The sequence below is a fragment of the Euprymna scolopes genome, chromosome 2, assembly GCF_053919585.1.
Source record: "Euprymna scolopes isolate OS-2025 chromosome 2, ASM5391958v1, whole genome shotgun sequence".
Taxonomy (NCBI): Eukaryota; Metazoa; Mollusca; class Cephalopoda; order Sepiida; family Sepiolidae; genus Euprymna; species Euprymna scolopes.
In genome coordinates, this window is record NC_136483.1 from 127,529,862 (window position 1) to 127,551,658 (window position 21,797).

At 31.6% G+C, this 21,797-nt stretch overlaps 1 protein-coding gene across 3 annotated transcripts in view; it reads left to right on the forward strand.

The window, feature by feature from the left end:
- Positions 1 to 18,839, forward strand: part of LOC145295982 (E3 ubiquitin-protein ligase RNF123-like) — a 911,347-nt gene extending 892,508 nt beyond the window's left edge. For all 3 annotated transcript variants that reach the window (XM_080141948.1, XM_080141929.1, XM_080141938.1), the window contains one exon: positions 10,269 to 18,839. In XM_080141948.1, the coding sequence (XP_079998074.1) occupies positions 10,269 to 10,413 (145 nt within the window). In that variant the 3' untranslated portion in view covers positions 10,414 to 18,839. The remainder of the gene's footprint in view (positions 1 to 10,268) is intronic.
- Positions 18,840 to 21,797: the final 2,958 nt, after the last annotated feature.

The following is a 21,797-nucleotide window of genomic DNA, read 5'->3' on the forward strand; positions in this document are numbered from 1 at the left end:
TCTGCTGGTGATATGCCGGTGACTGTTTGTGGTGTGGAGTTATAAGACAAGAAGAAACAGCTTAGTTTTTAACTTATTTTCCTCATCCCTTCCTTAAAAATTTGCACATATATTTCAGCCAATCCATTTGAGGAGGGATGTTTTGGTAATATTGTGATATGTTGGATTCCTTGTCTCAATGTAAACGCTTGAGATTCTTCACCTAAAAAAACAGCCGCATTATCTGTTACGATTTTTTTTTTGGCAACCTGTAAGTTGCAAAACATCTTTGTAGGTTTTCTGAATGGTGTTTATGGTTGCTGCATTTAATATATAAACATCTAGTCATTTGCTGAAAGTGTCCGCTATCACCAGAAACATGTGACCTTTAAATGGGCCTGCATAATCTATGTGGAGTCTGCACCATATGACCAATCGTGTGTGGCCTCAACAGATCACCGACTCCCAACGTCATGTGTCGTGGTATTTTTCGTTTACTGTGTTTCTTATGGCCGGATCGTCATTTTCTCGCTGGCGACTGTCACGTGAGTTCACAAAGTAGAAACATTAAAAAAACATGAAAAACACAACGCCAATGTTTCACTTATATTTGATGGTTGGACTTGTGAGCGTGTGTCTTCTCCCCATTCTATCGATGTTACGTTCGTCTCTCAGTCGCAATTCTTCTCTATTTCTGTTTCGCAGTCAACTCTAAAAACTGTCCAACCGTTGTCGCTACCAATTCCCATCTGCCACGAAGGGCATCTAGTTACCAACTGGTTGTCTTCTCTTCATCGGTCTCTGAAGTCGCCCCCACCCCCAGTCACCCGAAAGCTGTCCTCCCCTTGTAGTCTGTAAGCTTGTATTGTCATTGTCAAATCTGTAGGCTTCTATTGTCATTGTCAAATCTAAAAGGCTCTATCTAAAAATACCTAAAGATTCATTGTTTGGTACTTCCCATCTCTTTGTTTATTGTTAGACACTTCCTATTCCTTTGTCTATTGCCACCCTCACTCTCAGCACTTAGTGACTCAGGTCCACTTCATAGTATCACAACCACTCCTCTTCAGAAATTTCCCAATGATGCAAAGGAGCATTTGCTAGCATTTGATTGGTTTGTTGACACTCATAGCAATCCCTTACCTTAAATTCTATTTCCTGGTCTAATTTTGATAACTAAAAATAAATTCTGCTCAGTCCTTTCATTTTTACAATTCCTGGATGTTCCTCATAAATGAGTTCTTTCTGCCCTTGTATGGGTACTATTACTCACTTTCCTCACAATAAGCATTCTCCCACAATTCCCAATTCATGTCTTCTTTGAAGTAAGGTTACCAATCTTCTGTTGTAGTTCACTTGACTGGCCATCCATTTTTTTATATAGTTCAGCACCTGTTTTAGGGGTTTATCCTTTTTTGTCCACCTGACGATTTCTTGGTATGTAACAGGAGTTAGATCCAAGTCTTCTATTAGCATGATGTGTTCCTTTGCCTCTGGTATGGGCACTTCTTCCAGTTTTGTTGGCCTGGCCGACTTATTCAACCCATCTGGATTTCCATTTTTTCTTCCTTCCCAATATTCTAGCTGGTATGCAGATGCAGATGGGATTCTCGCCAAACTGATCTTTGAGATTTTCTTATTTTCTTTTAAAATATCCTAAAAGTAGTTTATGGTCAGTATATAATGTGAAGAACCTTCCATACAGACATTGGTGAACTTTTTTCACCCAAAATCTACTGCCAATGCCTCCCTGTCAATTTTAGCATAATTTTTTCTGCTCGTGCCAGTGTTCTTCATACAAAAGCTACTGGTCTTTCAAATCCTCCATGATGTGAGACATTACAGCTTCCACCTACCATATATGGAGAAACATCACATGCCGCTGTCACTGCTTTATTTAGATCGAAGTACAGCAACACTTTTGGAGAATTGTTCTTTGTTTCTTCCCATGCTTGTTCTTGTCTTGACGTTCACTCCCATTTTGATTCCTTCTTCAATAACTGATGTAAAGGAGCCAGAATGTTTGAAATGTTCAGAATGTACTGGGCATAGTAATTTATCATACCCAAAAAGGCTTGAAGCTCCTTTACCGATGTTGAGTGTGGCGTCTTGTTGATAGATTTCACTTTTTCTTTTGCAGGTTTTATATTTTCTCTGTTTAATATGTGACCTATATATACTATCTTGGGAATAAAAAATTTGCATTTTTCAAGTTTAGTCAAATTCCAAATTTTTCCAGTCGCTTCAAAACTTCCCTAAGTGTTTCTTCCTGGTTTTGTCTGTCAGTAGAATGTCATCAATTTTAATAATTACATTTTCAATTCCCTGCAAAATGTTTTCCATTGAACTATTCTTAGGGCTGATTTCAACTCATAGCATAACCTGTCATACATGAAAAGGCCTTTAAGAGCATTGATGGTCGTAAATTTCCTTGATTTTTCATCCAGCAATAATTGGTGGTAGGCTTGGTGTAAGATTCACCTCCTCCCAATGTCACGTACAGATCTTTCATTTTTGCTATCGGATACTTATCCAATTTAGTGATTGAGTTGATTGTCACTTTATCATCACCACAAATATACATGGACTGATCAGATTTTAAAATAAGTACTGCTGATGTAGTCCATTCAGAAAATTTAACTGGTAAAACTGTTCCTTCTTTTTGTAATCCCCCAATTCATCTTCTATTTTATTTTTTAAAATATAGGATACCGACCTATATTTTATTTTGCCTCCTTGGTCTACATACAAAGTGGCATGGGTTCCTTTCACTAGACCTAATTTCCCATCAAATACAACCTCAAACTTTGCTAATATTTCTTTCAGTTTATCTTGGTCTGCCTCCTTCACTGTCTGAATTTTGAAAATCTTCCTTGGCAATTTCATGTGTTGCAGCCAGTTTTTGCCCTGGAGTGTGGGTGAATTCCCCTATGCACTAGAACTTTCGTCTGTCCAATTACATGGATGCAATTTTTCGTATAAGACTTGCAACATACTTTTGTGGGCTCCACCAACATTTTATTGCTTATTTATCCCCACGTTTTCAGTTCTATTATCGTTACTGATGCTCCTGTATCTATTTCCATAGACACACTTTTATCACAAATATTGATATCTACATAATAGTTTTTCACTTTTCCAGTGGCGCTCTAATAATATTTACAATATAATTATTATTCTAATTATATTTACAATATAATTATTATTCTAATTGTATTTACAATATAATTATTATTCTAATTATATTTACAATATAATTATTATTCTAATTGTATTTACAATATAATTATTATTCTAATTGTATTTACAATATAATTATTCTAATTGTATTTACAATATAATTATTATTCTAATTGTATTTACAATATAATTATTATTCTAATTATATTTACAATATAATTATTATTCTAATTGTATTTACAATATAATTATTATTCTAATTATATTTACAATATAATTATTATTCTAATTGTATTTACAATATAATTATTATTCTAATTGTATTTACAATATAATTATTATTCTAATTATATTTACAATATAATTATTATTCTAATTGTATTTACAATATAATTATTATTCTAATTGTATTTACAATATAATTATTATTCTAATTATATTTACAATATAATAATTATTCTAATTGTATTTACAATATAATTATTATTCTAATTGTATTTACAATATAATTATTATTCTAATTATATTTACAATATAATTATTATTCTAATTGTATTTACAATATAATTATTATTCTAATTGTATATACAATATAATTATTATTCTAATTGTATTTACAATATAATTATTATTCTAATTGTATTTACAATATAATTATTATTCTAATTGTATTTACAATATAATTATTATTCTAATTGTATTTACAATATAATTATTATTCTAATTGTATTTACAATATAATTATTATTCTAATTGTATTTACAATATAATTATTATTCTAATTATATTTACAATATAATTATTATTCTAATTGTATTTACAATATAATTATTATTCTAATTATACAATATAAACTTCCTTAAAACTGAGTTTGCACCTCTTACTTTTGCCTTACGGAATTATTTTTCTTTTTAACAATATTGGCGGGTTTCTTTTTCATGTTTAATTTGAAACATATATCTACTATGTGTCCTCATCTCTTATAGTAGTAACACATGGCATATCTAAAAGAGCACTTGGTTGCTTCATGTGTTCCCTCATAACATGTATACTTTTCTTCCGACCCTTCCTCCAGTCTGGGCTCCTGGTTTTTTTTTTTTTTGGTTTGGCTATGTGACAGAGCGGAATTCTTATTAACTTCTATTTTTTTTTAATGTTTTGTAAATGTTTGGAAGCAGACTCCATGTTGACATTAAAAGGTGATTGTTCCTTTTCTGCAAGTAGTTTCTTTTGAATATTGTCACTATTTACTCCAATTACGAGTTTATCTCAAAGCATTTCATCTAAAAACATTTCAAAAAATCTTCACACATACTTTTGGCCACGTAATCTGCGATCGACTCGCCTAGTTGACGGTTTCTTGTATAAAATTTTGTTCTCTGAATGATCACAGACGGCTTTGGACTGAAGTAGTTTTTCATCAGTCTAACAAATTTGTTAAATTCTTTATTTTTTGCTTTTTCTAGAGCTAATAAACTGGACATTTGTTTATAAACTTTACTGCCTCAAACCAACAAAAAAATAGCATGTCTTTTTTTAATGCCTGCTGTAACGACTGGATTGTCGTTTCCTTAAAAAAAAATGTCCTAAACATTGAATGTACTGATGCCATTGTTCAGTTGAACTATCAAACTCTTCCAACTGACCGAAGGTAGTCATAATTTGTTCTTGGTTCGAATGTAATAAACAAAACATGAATGCGTGGATTACTACTATAAAGATAGCGTCTTTCTCTGCATGTGTGGAAAGATCCGGATGTTATTTTGTTTTCACGCAGTTCAAGGGACATCACATATTTTACCAAACACTTAAGGCAAAGTTCAGCAATGTTTTTCAAGATGTTGTTTTAAAGTTAAAACTACTTTAAAAGTGAAGTCAGATGCATATCCAGTTTTCACACCAAAATGTTTTGTACCATATGCAGCTTTAGCTACAGTGGAAAAAGAATTGGACCATCATCAATAAGTAGAAATAATCCAACCTACAAATTACTCATCCCAAGCAGTATCTAGTGTCATTGTGAAGAAGACTAATGACAAGGTAATCCTATGGTTGGATTTATCCACAGGATTAAATGACATATAGGAGACACATCAGTATCCACTACCTGTATTGGAAGCTCCAACTCCAGCAATATTCCAACAAACTATAGATGCAATATTCACAGGATTGCCGAGAGTTTCTACCTATACCAAGAGGAACTTTTGCCTAATTTCTGTCTGTCAATCATTTAAGGCCAGATAAATGCAAATTCTTTCAAACTTCTGTAAAATACCTTGAATTTTTATTTTATAAAAATGATCGAAAACCAGATCTGGATAATATTTAAGCAATAAAGCATATGGCAACCTCAAGGTATGTTTGAACACTATGATCCTTTCTGCATGCATTGTAAGTCATTATGGTCCTCTCTTACCAGAACTGCACAAGTCAAAGGGACATCTTAACATTTTCTCATCTCCGTCGTCTTTCAGAGCACTTCACCACCAAATCTACACGACTTCTCCAGTTCTCTCGATCTCACATGACAGTTTGCTGGTCCCAAGCACTTTCCAATCCTGTGTCCTGTAGCAGGTTGTCAATGTAGGTCATTCATCTTCTACCACAGTTTGGGTGTCCATCTGTTGGTATCCAGAGAACTAGCTTGCTTACTTCTTCTTTGCTGTGTCTCATGCAGTGACCGGCTACTCTCATCCTTCTCTGTTGTACTTTCAGTGATACATCTCAACAATCTTTTACAAAAAGATACCAAATGCAAAGAATCATTTGAGAAAATCAAATCACTTCTTCGTTCTAACTGCTGGCACACTATGATCCATCATTAGACATTATTGTGGTGATTGATTCTTCAGACTATGGAATTAGAGTAATAATCTCACATATTTTTCCTGATCGAAGCGAAAAAGCCATTGAACAGTTATCAAAAATCATTGACGTCTACTGAACGAAAATATAGCCAAATTGAGAAAAAGACAATTATTTACACGGTGAAGAAATTTCACAAAATGCTATATGGCTGTTATTTTATTTTGATCACAGATCACAAGCCCTTAACAAGTATTTTTGGTTCTATTAGATTCAATCTATACAACAACCCTATGCTTTTAGATTACAATTTTTCCATAAAATACTAACTAGTCAGCAAAATTAGCCAAGCAGATGCATTATTCAGACTCATCTCTTCTCATCAAAAAGCAGTGGAAGGCACTATTATTGCTGTTATATCTGTAGAACCTTAAGTTGTCTCTGCACTTGTTTCCACAATTAAATCATTACCTGTCATTTCAGTGATGATCCAGGAGGCTATAGCCACAGATCCATTATTATAGAAAGTTCTACATTTTCATTTCACAAGCTGGCCAAAAACATGCACTGACCAGCAACTTCAATCATTTTTTCAACGATCTTCTTTATCTGGAACTCTCCTTTTTTTTTAACATGTGGATGTCTTGTTCACACTCCAGAACAATCAATCAATCTCATTATAGAAATCATGGAATTAATGGCACACAGTTATTGTATTGGCCAAGCATGGACAAGCAGTTAGAGGAACTTGTAAAATGTTGTACCAAATGTCAATTGGTTGCAAAGTCTCCTCTTAAAACAAGATTGCATTCATGTCCTACTCTTGAAATTCTTTGGTCACGACTACATGTTGATTTTGCAGGACCAGTAAATGATCAACACTACCTAATATTAACGTTTAAATGGCCAGAAGTTTTTCAGAATGAAACTGTGAAGAAACTTTTCAGCAGGTTAAGCGTCCTGGAAAGCTTATTTTCAGATAAATGTACCACATTTACCCCAGCAGAATTTTCCAACTTCTGTAAACAAAACAGTATTCAGCACTTCAAATCTTCACCTTTCCATCCACAATTAAATGGACAAGCTGGTTTTTCGACACATTTAAGAGAACACGGAGTTAAAAGGGGAAGGAATTACACAAGAGTTCATAGAGCTACTTCTAAATAGCTACAAAGGCTACCTCAAATCCAAATTGCTGAAATGGGAAGTCTCCTGCTGAAGTACTACTGAACAGATGTTTTGTTCATCACTAATCTTCACAAAAAAAAACAACAATAGAAAACCATTTCAATCACCATCATGGAACAAGATCACATCAATTCACTCTGATAGGTTCATAAGAATAGTGGTTGATGGGCAGAAATCAGAAGCTCACAGTATTAATGTTGGAGTCCTTCAGGGGTCCATCCTGGGCCCAACTCTCTTCCTTATCTACATCAAGGATCTCCCAAATGACATCCTAAGATCATTCATAGACATTTTATGCTGAAAACACTACCATCTATGGCAACACTTCAAAAGCCATAAATGACAAGTTCTCTCTGATTCTCTTTCATCTGATCTTGATCACCTGGTGCAATAGGGAAAGAGGTGGCTGGTTAATTTTAATGCATCTAAAACCAAGCTTCTATCTTTCAATCATCAATGCTCTGACCCTCGTCTGGCATCAATTGAGATGAAAGGCTCTAGTCTTGAGGAGGTTCATGTTTTGACAAGCTTTTGGGTCTGACCTTTACTCATGATCTGAAATAAAACACATCAAATTCATTGCCAAGGCTGCTGGAAAATGGTAGGATCGTTCTACCACTCCAGTAGATATCACTGCTGATGCAATTCTCTACCTGTTAAGAGCCAAGTATGTCCAAGGATGGAGTACTGTTGTGACATCTAGGCAGGAGCTGCTAGAAGTAGCTTTAGTAGTGGGGATGCCCTTTTCTCTTCTCTTCAACCTTTTTCGCACGGAAGAGATGTTGCAAGTCTGTCTCTGCTTTATCGTTATTTTCATGGCAAGTGTTCATTTGAGCTCCAATCTATGATCCGCCCTGGCCTGACTTTCACAAAAAACACTCGTCTAGTTGAAACCACTCTCAATAATTTCCCCCACTCTTTATGTGCCTAAGCCTAAATGTAAATTCCATGAATAACGCTTCTTTCTTAGAACTGCATGCCTGTGGAACTCTGTTACGTTTTCCTGGTTTCCAACTGACTACAATATGGTCGTCTTCAAGTCCAACGTGAATAAGTTCTCGATGAGCCATCTGATTAAGTAATCCAATTTACCAAATTTCCACTACTAACGATTACTACGACATTTCCCCATCACTCATTAACCCTTAGCCTTCCGTGGCCTCCGGTCTTGGTAAGTGGTGACTCTTTTGTAAAAAAAAAAAAATTCCTACCTGGACAACCTTTATTGGCAAAAGACTACCGTAACAATAAAGAAAAATGTACACACGGTCACATAGTACGTTGTTCTAGTAATATAATCTATGATGTTGATGTATAATTGTCTGTTTAAGTCAGACATGCAAATCAACTTCGTTACTCATATCTTCAAAAGAGACGCTCAAATGACACAATCATTCTCTTAAATATTTTATTGTATACATGTGAATTATCTTAAAGTGTTCAAGCAACATGCAGTAACAAAGCAAGTCCCATAAGAAAGGTCCGACAAGGACACAACGAAGGTGCAAACCAATTTCAACTCTGCAAGTAAACCCACATCAAACATCCTACAAGCATCATATTTCAAAGAGCAGGTGTTACAAGCGGAAATAAAGAGAAATAACTTAAAAAGAGTTAGGGTTGTCTCCTCTTGAAGACAGAATGGACAAAGATGGCAGACTCACATTATTTACGATATCGTTTTTGTAAAATTTTTCTATTGTAAATAAAGTTTCCAGCTCATACGAAGTATTCTTAATAATTCTCATGACCAGCAACAAATCTTATGAACACAACAGCATCATTAATCTGAACACAAATTAATTTTATCTATGTGGAAGCTTGTGACACATAAAAGGAAATGCACAAAAATGCACAGAAGTTTTTGACTTGGATTTGAGTTGGTGTTTTTAAATGCAGATGTTGTGCAAAAGATTATATTAAAATTGAAAATCTACAACACCAGAATGATGACATCATTTAGGGCTGCCATATTTGTACCAGAGAGTAGGAAAGCCATTTAATAACATTGTTTTGTGGTAATAACTCATAACAACAAAAAAATGGTTTAATGTTTGTTTATTTTAAAGGAAGCAAGTTAGATTTGTATGCCTCTCAAAGGCAGGTGGGTTGTATTCGGTTGGAATATTTGTTTTTTGCCTTTTTGATTAGGAAGATACCACTTATAAAGATGCAAAAGCCACTCAAGGGTAAGGGTTAATGATGTCAAGTAAGACAACACTATGATGATAATAAAAAATTAATTAAGAGGACGGCTCAACAAGAACTTGTTTACGTTGGACTTGAAAACAACCATGCTGGATAGCTGCCCATGGTATTGTGTTCCACATATAGGTAGAAACATTGCTTATGGAATTTTCGTTTAGTTTTGGACACATAAGAAATAAAGGGAAATTGCTGATAGAAGTTATAGCAAATGTTTGTCGTGAATGTTTTACAAAGAGAATGGACCATAGATTAAAAGCTCAGTCAAGCATCTGCCATGAAAATAGTGATTGAGTAAGGGAATGAAATATCTTTTGAGCAATAGAGTGATGCATCCATTTTTCTGATGACCTTGCCAACAGACTTGATGTGAATCTTCCATTTCAAATCGGGAGTGAAGGTCAGGTTGTCAAAGCAGGATGCTTTCTTAAGATGAGGGGAATTCATTTCAATTGGAACAGATGGGAATCTGAGTATTGGTGGTGAAAAGATAAGCTGTGTTTTATCTGCATTAAAATTAACCAGCCACCTTTTGTCCCCATTGCACAACATGCTCAAAATCAAAAGAAAGAGAATCATTGCCTATGGTTCAGTAAACTAAAACAAGTCATTGTAATATCCATCAAACTGAAACCTGGTTTTGCGGTTTTAAATCCAGTTATGGTTTTCTTTTGAACCTTTTGTTACATGATGAACTTTGCAACCAGTGTCAGAATTGACTTCAACCAAACATAACAAGCACACAATGTTGATGTGAACGCATAGACTTTCACATTCGAACAAAACCTTAAACACCGGCTAATGTATATCCCCAATCAATTTCTATATCAAGATTTTTGTTAAAATGTTAAAAACCAACTCTTCACCCTGTCTTTTAAAAAAATTGATTTCTCTTTTTTTTCTTCTTTCAGAAACTGTATAACTTATCAGATGATGAACAAACGGGAATGTTTTTACTGTATGACAGACGTGTCATCTGTACGTGATATACAAACAAATGAAATTGTGATACAAAGCCCAATGAAACAGAAATCAAATGGCAATGCAGACAAATGAATAAATTCACACACAATTCATGCTCCCCACTCCTATTTTCACTCGTTAAAACATAATACTGCCATCTGAAGCTATTTTTTCTGCTATTCCCCTCACCCCATTCTTTCTTTTCTTTCTGACATCCTAATTCTCTCTTTTTCGCATTCTGATATATATATATATATATATATATATATATATATATATATATATATATATATATATATATATATATGTCTGTGTCTGTATTCAGGCAGCATATTTCATTGAATAAGGTAGACATTCCATGTCTATTAGTTTGGTTTGGATTCTTTCCATCTTTCAAATTAATTTTCTTACTTCTGGAAAGAACTTGCTGATGTAGTTCCAATCTTTACTGTAGGCTCAGGTACTTTCAAATCTATTTGGATTCATCATCAGGGATAATTAATTGAACTGGTTCTGCACAATTTATAGTAGTGTTGTGTATATGGTTTATTGGCAATTGATTTACAAGTATTTTAGGATGTTATTACTATCATGAAAATTTATTTTATTAATATTCAGGGTTTTTTTAGCTTTAATGTTTTAATTTAATTTTTTTTTTTTTTAGTTTTAATGTTTCTAATATTTCAAGTTTATGGTTATGGTATGTTAGAGAATAGACATTTTGTCTACTAAAAGTTTTTTTAATTGGAGCTAGGGACAGGAATGTTAATTAAATATGGTAACTACATCAGCCAGTTCTTACCAGAAGCAAGAAAATTAATTAGAAAGATGGAAAGGATCCAAACCAAAATTAGTAGACATGAAATGTCTTTTTTATTCAATGAAATATATATATATATATATATATATACACACACACACACACACACATTTTTTTGTGTTTATATTTCTAAAACTTCCCAAAGTATATTTGGATTGGATATGCAAAGCTTAGTTAGCCAACACAACTGCAAGTAAATAAGGTCTTTACATTTGTGTATATGTGTGTATAATTTAACTTACACATATATTCTAAACTTTCAACCTAATCAACATTTTGTTCATGAAGAGATCATTAGGACGAATGACAGCAGGTCGGTATAAGTCAAATGCAATAGTTATAATTTTATATAAAGCCTATCTGATATCTCAAATGCAAAAACCATCTATTATATGATAACCCTAACTCTGCTTTCGTATTGTCACTTTTGAATTTAGTAACCACAAATTTTTATTACAACCAACCAAATTTGGTTATATACTTTAAGTTAGGATATTTAGTGTATGTCCATTTCGCTATGAATTGATTTCTAATTAAAAGTTAGTAAAATTCAGTTTTATGCAGTTTATAATTCTTAGTGTTTATTAGTATCTATACTTGGTTATTTTGTTTATATATAAAATGACTTCATGTGGAATAAGATTAAAAAATCATTTGTTAAAAACACGAAAGAATTGAATGAAGATCTAATAACTTTAAATGTCTCAATATATTTTTATAACGACGTATTAGTCATTTCTCGACACTTTATGCAGTTGCATGACGATCCATTCTTTACATTAGTAAAATAACTATTCTGCTACTGTAGGGAGGTTACAAAAACATGCTCAAAGTAATAGTACTGCGTGTCGGTCATATTTCGTTTTTGATGAGATGACATGTTATAAATAGAAATCTGTAAGTGATCTAACATTTGAATATGATTCATAAGAATTTGTGGATAATATTTGAAAATATATTCTTAAATGGATATTTTAATTGAGCAACTTTTTCAGCAAAATATGTGAAATATATTTGCAAATGTTCAAGTGATATTTATGAGCCTCAGTTGAAAGGAAGAAGCACTCTAGTTCATATGTAAAAATGATCTTTTCACTATTGTATAATTATATTTGTATATAAAGTCTATATGTGTGTTTAATAGTGCACAATATTCCAAGTTAATAAATAAAGCAATATATACATACATGTAAAAATAGGATGTACAAATGATTATATATTCATTTGTATATCCTATTTTTACATGTATGTATATGTTGTTTACATAAACACTGTCAAAGTGCTAAATTTGTGATCTCTTCAGACCCTTGTATAATAGAAATATTCTATTTTTTGTACTATTGAACACTTTTTTATTCATACTATTTATTAAATTTGACCCTCACAAACAAATTTGATAATGATCTTTATCTCTCTCTATATATACATGATGGAATTTCCCGTTGATTTCAACATATGAGCTTCCGCTCAGATTATTTGTTTTATAGTGGTGAAGGCTTTGTGTAGAACAATCCACACTGTTTGGTATTACTGCTAACCATTGTCAATGCAGATGACTGCCACAGGACAAAGTATACAGTAGACCGCAAGTTTTTACATCAAAGTTTCCTTCTTCTAACAAAGACTGGGGGTGCATCTCTCCCAGTGAATTGATGCGCCCCAAGATACCAACCTGGAAATTGGCACGGTACATAACAGTGTCTAGCCTTCCCAAATGGTCACCCATCTGGTACTGGCCAGGCTTAACATTGCTTAAATTTGGTGAACTGGCGAGAACCGGTGTCAACATGATTGTGCCGTATATAAGCTATTTTTTTTTATGCGTTAGCATTTATTAAGATCTGGGTCCACTTGAGAATAAGGGTTAAAAAGATTGTCAGTTAGATGATGGTTGTTACTGCAAGAAGATTTGAAACAATGGATGGAACGGATAGAAGATTATTTAAAATGACTTGTAAATACAAATGTAAATATGTAAGTGATCTAACATTTTGAGATGATTCATATATATATATATATATATATATATATATAAGAATTACAGTTAAGTTTACCAAAATGATCCAAGATGGAAAAACTAAAGTATATTATAAATATTAAAGAATTAATATTTATAAAGTAATCTCAACCAGATGTAAAACTCTCGATAAAACCAAATAGGTGATAGAGCTTATAATAAGTATTTCTTCGAAACTGCGGATTAAGACTATCCACTTATTTAGTGTTTTCTTTTTAAAATTAAATATGTTTTTAACTCTTTTTCAAAGTGTTTTTTAACATGTTTTATCAACTATTTGTTCTTGTATATAGTAGTGATAGCATGAAAATATATAAGTTAAAACGGTCCTTAATAATTCATCAGGCCAACTCAAGTAAATAGTATAACTGGAAAATCTTTGTGAAATCAGTTTCATATATTCATGAGATTCCGCTACAATTTATAGCTTTTTCAGATAGGCAAATGCAAGGAGAAAAATATTGAATTTAAAATTGCTATTATATATATATATATATATAATATATATATATATATATATATATATATATATATTCCAAATGAAATACTTTTTGTTAAGAAAAATATAGACTTTGAACCTGTAGTTTGTTTACAGTATAAGTGTGTTTTAAAATTTTTCTCATGTCCTTTTTTCGATTTTACTATTGTGTTCTTGTTCTTTTATTTATGTCTTTCTCTTCATTTGATGGTGGCAAAAATTGACTGACAACGACTGCATTTCTCTTTTTATCTTCTCTCTTTGTGTTCTACTTTTTACCACATCTCCTACCCTTATATTTCTACACATTACTACTCTTCCTTCTCCGCCTCTTATGACTACACTTTTCCTTCTATTTCCTACTGCTTTTCCGCCATTTTTGCTCATTTTTTTCCCAGCCATTTTTATTTTTCTACTTGTTTAAAATAAGTAACCCCCCCCAACAAAAAAAAGCAATTCCTTTTCAAAGTATTTATTCTTTTAACTTTCCAGACTTTATTTTGCTATTTCCTCTTTTCTTTTTTTAATCATGACAACATTTTATGAATACTTGTTTTCTTTTAACTTTTCAACCCAAACCTCAAATTACTTGAGTATTTATTAACTAAACAATTTAGAACTCCGTCTTGATTTTGTAAGTTTAAAACAAATTAATTTGTTTTTTTATTAACTTAAATTACACATTTTAAAGCCTATTCTATAGAAGAAAACAAATTTTTTTATTTTTTAATAACATATCACTTTTTGAATTCTTTGATATGACAGGTGCACACACATTTATGTTTTTCTGCTGCTTAGTCACACAAATTAACCGTAATATTTGACTTTTCCTTTTAAACTTTAATTAAAACTACAAATTACTTTCTAATTAAAAGTTAAAAGGCTTCAAAGACACTCTTGAATGCTCAAGGCCAACAAGTTAGCCATTTTGTTTACTCCATTATTCATAGATAAAATAAATGACTAAAATATATCCATAGTGATAATTCGAAAGTAATTGTTAAATCTTTAAGGTGTTAATTCAAAAGTTGTTCTACTAATTTATGAGTTGGAAGGCGTCACTTATTTAAAATGAAATGTGTTTCAGTGTTATTTTAAAACTTAAAATCAAGTTGTAGTACAAGACAAGAAAACATGAAGTTAAAATAAGTTGATTGATAGATTTGAAACAGTGATTAAAATCTTGTTGAAAAAATCCAGGAATTCATATTGAAATTTTTGATAAATGCCAGTTTTTATTCCCGAATCTGCATGTACTGTCAGCTAGCTATAACTAGCTTGTTCAGATGTAATATCAAAAACTCATTTCCCTTTAAATAATGGACACTTCCAAACTGATAAATTACAGGAAATCCTGTGTTTAAAAGCAAAAGTCCAGTGTTATGCTTTTGTAAAAGGAAAACATCAATTTCGTTTTGTGAACTTTTGTCGTATAAAAAAAAAAGTTTTTGTTAGACTTCCAGCCGACTCTTCCAAATATTTTTATTTCACCATTTGAAAAAGTAATTGAATTTTTAAATATTGAGAATTTTCTTATTTAATTACGCTGTCCAAAAATTTTGATATGATTATAAAAAAGATTTATTCTTATTAAAAAAATGTGACATTGTAAAATCTTTTTTATAGAAATAAAACATTAAAAGTTTATTAGTTTTTTTTTTAGTTTTATTATTTCTGTATAGATTTTTGTCAGCAATTTTTATGCCTATCATTTATATATTTTTAGACTTTTCTTTTAAAAAAAATATCTTTATAAAACAATCGTATTTAAATCAACATGTAAACATTTCTCTTATCTCATGATTGTCTGTGTACTCAACAATGAGTTCAAGTAATTGTTCTAATTTTAAATGGGGAACAGAATTATTGTGTCTAATAGATTTTCCAAATCCCCAATATCTATTCTCATATTAGCCAAATTTGTCATCTAATCAGATGAAAGAAACACTGACCATCTCTATCATCTTCTATACAATTTCCTAGAAATTCTTTAAAGCCAATTATTCTTGTCCTATTTTTACACATTTTATAAACATTATAATTCATATATTTTAGTGAAGCATTGCATTAATAAAATAAATATACAGACACTATTTTTTTTCCATTTTTACAATGGCCATCCATAGTGATAATTTGCCATTTGACCTTTAATAATTTTGATTGTGACAAATTTGAAACAGATCAAAATGAACCAAATGATAGAATAGCAAATTGTGTGCTATAGTTTTTTTTTTGTTTTTTTCAGACTTAACATGTACATAAGATTGTTCCTCTTTTCTGTCTTATTATATCCATGCTTTAACATGCGTTCATATTACTTTTAAGCACAAATAAATCTGATTATATTTTTATAAGTAATGTTTATAATTCCTTTTCATTTGATTGTAAGAATGATTAAGAAATTGATAATTCTTAGAGAAAATAGTGACTCCACATCGTCACTAGTTTAAATTAGTCAAAAACAGTGTCCTGGACACCTGGAGTAGGGTTGCTAAGGATATAACCCATTTTAGCACGCAGTTGTACTTGACATTGATAGACTGTGGCCCTAGGCATTTTGCCATTTGGAGGCACTTGCACCGACAGGATTCTGCTAGTGTCATTAAGCAGTTGCTAAGTATATTCTATGAAAAGAGGCCGCCAACTGAATTGTTCACAGATAATGCTACGGCGATTTGTGCAAAGACGTTTGCTGACTTTACACAGACGTGGGGCGTGAACATTTGATTTCGGTGCGCCCACATACCCTCCGGAAATGGAATAATTAAGAGGTCCCATCGCATAATAAAGCTCATTGTGGCAAGAACAAAGTACACAATCTTAGAAGCAGTGTACTGGCACAATGTCACGCCTAAGGACGACAAGACGGCACCTGCAAATGTGCTATGCAATTATAAGATCTGTGTCAAGGGTATTGATAAAGTGATGGTGCCCTACATTACAGTTGCTAATCCATACAAGGAGAGAGATGCAGTTTGGGTGAAGAATCCACAGGGAAGATGCACAACACAGTTCAGCACAGGAACAGTGACAAAATTAAATAGCCAACACTCGATTTCAGTTGATTGAACACCACACCACATAAAGAATGTGCACCCAGTGTGCCTACGTAATTGCTTAATCAGTGACGAACTCACCTCATCAGATGACAAAGCCCTACTCCTGTATGAACGAGGTGATGAAAGCTCCTCAGAAGATGATGCAGCCAATGATCCAGAGCAGGGAGAGGTTAAGGTAAAGTACCAGGAGGAAACTATCTACCCAACATTATCATTTGTGTGATCTTGAGATCAGGGAGGGTGTGCTGACCATGCGTGGAAGTGCACAAGCATATGAGTCGGGCCTACCTGCGGTGAAAAGCGAACCCAGGACCTTTCGATTACAAACCAAGTCCATTAATGAACTACACCTATCTTACCCCAAAGTGACGATTTAGTTTTGCCCAACAGCGATAAAAAATCAAGCCGACAGTTGGTGCATACATTTGCTGTTTTTGCAATGAGCAAAGTTACATGGTGGGAGGGGAGGGGATCAATAGACTTCAGCTTATTTGAATCGATGTATGGACACTCAGTGAGAGGTAGATACAGGATAAATGTTTAGAGGACAGTGCAGATCAAATAAGCCTGTTAAAGTATATAACATACTTCATAAAAAATAACCAAAGCAAATTAGTTAAACAGCATCTCGAGCTCATCATCCCAAAAGAGAGTTTGAGATTGGAAAAGTGGGAGAGAAGTTTTATTTATGAACATCCACCTTCTCAAGGCTTTTCATAGACTGAGATGGTGCAAAAAGTCAGCAACTTGAATTATATAGAGATAACACACCAGATTTTTGGAAAAGACTGAGAATTATATCAATATGCTAAAAGCAGTTGAAGAGGTATTCAGTTTGCGAATTGGACAACTAAAAACCCTATGAACAGAGTATCACAGCAAATGCAATTGTAATAGCAGACAATAGATAACACTGCATTTGAAAATAAGTCTGCAGACTTGTTAGTTGCTTATGGAGATGTGATGAGAGTGAAAAAACAATGCACCCAAAACCTTTTCTTCATCTCTTGTTCTCACCATGAAGCTGGCAGCAGTGGTAGGGCCTAAGGAAAAAATTTAGTACATAAAGAGAAGTAGAAATTAGTGGTGGGACGATTAATAGGAATCGGAATTGTTAATTGTAAAAATCATGTCTTTTAGGAGGAATCGGAATCGCATCGTTAAAAAATACCTTAGATTTACGATTCTTTCATATTTTTAAGTTGAACTGTTTGTTTTCAGTCAAAAATTTATGATAAAAATGTCATAGAACTTTTCATAACATATTTAATATGATATACAAGAATTTTATTAACTACTTTAAAGGTAGTCTTTATTTATCTTAATGAGTTTCAAAATTTCTTTTTTTTTTTACTTTCAGCTTAACTTGCTTTTACATTTCATTTTTTAATAATAAATGCTTCTCTACATTAAAAACCGACCTTGTGTCTAACTGCCCTCGTGGGGAGGTTAGTAAATAGAAAGTAATATGGTGGCTGAAAAACATTTTTCGACCACCATAAAAGCATTACAATACATTTAAACCCTGAAGAATTTCCGCCATGCGCACTTGTTGTTCTAAGTTAACTGGCCACTACTTAATTTTCAAATTAAAAAAAAAAAAAACGCTTTAAAATAGTAAAAACACTAAACCTTTTTTTGTTTTAGAAGGAAGGTTTCAGGCGCCCCTATTATCCCAAAGAACCAGCTATGTAAACACTTTGCAATATTTTTCAATAATTATTTAAAAAAAAAAAAAAAAAAAAAAAAAAAAAAAAAAATTCTTTATAATCAACTTGTATTTAAAATTAAAAAATTATTTTCTAAAATATTTTGTTTATAAGTAAAATTAAGAAATTAATTTTAAAAATATTGGTATATCCATCTTCATTCAAAAGGGTTAGTTTTCGGTAGCTTCACCGGTTGTTAACCTAAATTTTCAGAATGTCAGAACGAGGCTCGTCTGCCGGACTTACTTATCTAAGCTTTACCGATTTTAATTATGATTTTATCTGTTTTGTTTTTTTGTTTTTATGATGGACATTTTTTTTTTTTTTGCCGCCGTTTAAGTAATTATTAACAGGAAAATTGGTGAAAGTCAAAATGGAATCCGTGCTATTTTTAAATATTATTTTCAAGTTTAATTAAAGTTTTACGACACCCTTTTCTTATTGTTTTTGTATTCTTTTGTTATTTTTATTTTTTTTGGGGGGGGGGGCGGATTTAACAAACAAACAAAATGAAAGTGAAACAAAAAGAAAATTTGGTGCTTATGCACTTATGTTACTGTTATTTTTTTTTTTTTTTTATGGTTTAAGTGCCTCGCCTAACGTTAGAAGAGTTTCTAATTGTTTTTTAAACGAAAATTGGTGAAAGTCAAAATTAGCACTTGTGGCTATAAACAAAAAGCTTTAGCGAGTACGTACCTCTCATGGAATGTTGTCGATCGAAACAGTGAATTGTTATTTAGTACTATTGACACTTATTGATCCAATAGTACTTTTTAAATAGTACTTTCAAGTTTAAAGTTTTACGATATCTGATTCTATTAAATTGTTAGGTGAAAGTACAGAATAGGTACACAACACCCTCCCATCCCCATGTTAAGAATGGCTTTCTAAATGTCATTTCAGCACGGCTCAATAAGTGCATGAGTACCTTTTTATTTTCTTGAATAAAATAAAAACTACTTGACAAGAACACTACTGTTTTTGTTTTAATAATTAGTTTTTATTTTTAAATAAAAAATAAAAATTTAAATTGTTCAAAACACGTTTTTTTCCCCAAAGCTTATTGGATTTTTTTTAATTACCATATTTTTCATGAGCATGCTTTAAAAATGTTTCAAAATTATCTAATATTTTTTCACTTTTCATGTTATAAGCCTCGCTATACATGGCCTCATCGACATAAGATCATTTCATTTCTCCTACTGATCCAGATATGTATTTCAGTCTCCTTTTAATATGACACCAATATTGTTGGTGCAAACACCAGTAAGCGGATGCACAATATTTTGTGAATGGTTTATAGTCCCATGAACATAATGTTTAAAAATAGCACGGATTCCATTTTGACTTTCACCAATTTTCCTGTTAATAATTACATAAACTCCGGAAAAAAAAAAAAAAAAAAAAAAAAATCATAAAAAAAAATCATGCGCAAATTTCAAGCCAAAATAAATTTAAAAAAAAAAACTAGGTCACACATGTAAAAATTCTCTCCTTGTAAAAATAACTTCTCCCTCAGTTGAACAACGTACAACATTGGAGCCGATGCGTATTTCGCTACAGGGGTAGCATTCGTGTATATCCGCCCTTTTTCTTTATATTTTTTAACATATAAAAAAACTGAAATTGATTGTTATTAATTTCATGGTGCATGTTTAATTCATGGTTAAAATATTTGTTTTGACTTTTATCTTCAATGAAAGAAATTTTATGAAAAAAATCAAATCGTTTTCGAAATTCCCTTAAGTGTATTTCCACTTTTGCGCTGTACCAAATTTTTTTGCTACACGAAAACTTTTGATTATATAATGGTAGGGTTCAAAACAACAATTTCACGGGAATCAGAATCGTACTTGGTATCGGAATCATTAATCAACATTTTCCTGGAATCGGAAGAAATTCAGGAATTGTCCCAACACTAGTAGAAATATCAAATCATGGGTATTCCTAATTTGAGAAGTTGTGATTTGATATTTCTACTCCTTAAATTAGAAAAAAAATTTTTGTATAATTGCACGAGGAACAATTTATGATGAAAAGCATGAGAATAGATCGAACCGTGTGGTTGTGATGCAGCATAAATGGTTCATAAAAAGAATTCATATGATTAAGAATATTAATATAAAAACAAGTCATTCATATCAAATAAGTGAGACATCCAAAAAATTGAAACATAAATGACCATGCTGCTCAAATCAGTCAAATAAAATTTTATTTTCTTTTGTTTTTTGATTTCTGGTGAAAAAAAAAAAAAAAAAAAAAAAAAAAAAGTCCCATTTAAAAAAAGAAAGACAATTTGAAAAAGTTTTTTAAAGGGAAAAACAAAGGGTAATTACAATACTTTCGAATAATCTTGATAAACTAACTTTGAAATCTTCAAAAGTCAACAATTTTGTTTAGTTTTAAGTGAAAATACTCAATTGAAATAAAAGATGAAAAATGACATATGACACAGCCTTCACAATTTTTGATTTTTCTTTCAAATTTTCAAAATATTGTTCAATTTTATTTGTTCATGGAATTTTTTTTTTAATAAAACCTTTGGAAATTTATTTTGCTCCAAAAAAGACATTTCAATTACAGTAAATATGATTCTGGTTTTATTTCAATAAATGAGAATTTGCAAGTTTTTAAATAAACACTTAAACTTTAAATATTACTTTTCTAGACAAAGTTGAATAAGATAAAATTAGAATTTTAACTGCTGTACTTGCTGAGAAGCATCAAATAAAGAAGGGTGGAAGGTGAATATCATATACGCCTACTAAAAATTGAAATATACACGTGAGGAAGACTTCTTTTTTTATTTGTTTTCATGTTGTCAAGTATTTTTTTTTATAAATAATATACACAAAAACTTATTTTACAATTGAGAAAAAAAGGAAATAAAATATTCGGATAGGTAAAGAAAATTAATTTTTACACCAGTGATATACAAAATATCATCTATCAGGGATCTGTAACTGACATTATAGATGGCTCTTGCACTAAGTTCAAAAAAGATGATTAAATTTTTTCAACAATGTCAATTTTATTTCTTTCATGATGAATAATAAAACAAGTCATAACAATATGACTTGTTTTATTATTTCACTTTTATGCAGAGAAGGCACCATGCTTAAATAATAACGTTATTATTTAGAAACCTAGTCTTAATATGGGAATAGTGTTTTGTAACCATTCTGTACTTTTGCTTAACAATTTAACAAACAAAAGATGCCATAAAACTTGTAAATACTATTAAAAATATAGCACAATACCTTCTCTTCATAAGTACCATTTCTTTTAAAAATATGGTTTTAATAATTAAAAGTTTACGTGCAATGTCAAAACTCATTTCACTAAATAATTTACGTGACTGAAATAGGAATTTCATTTATTTATTTGGTGTAAA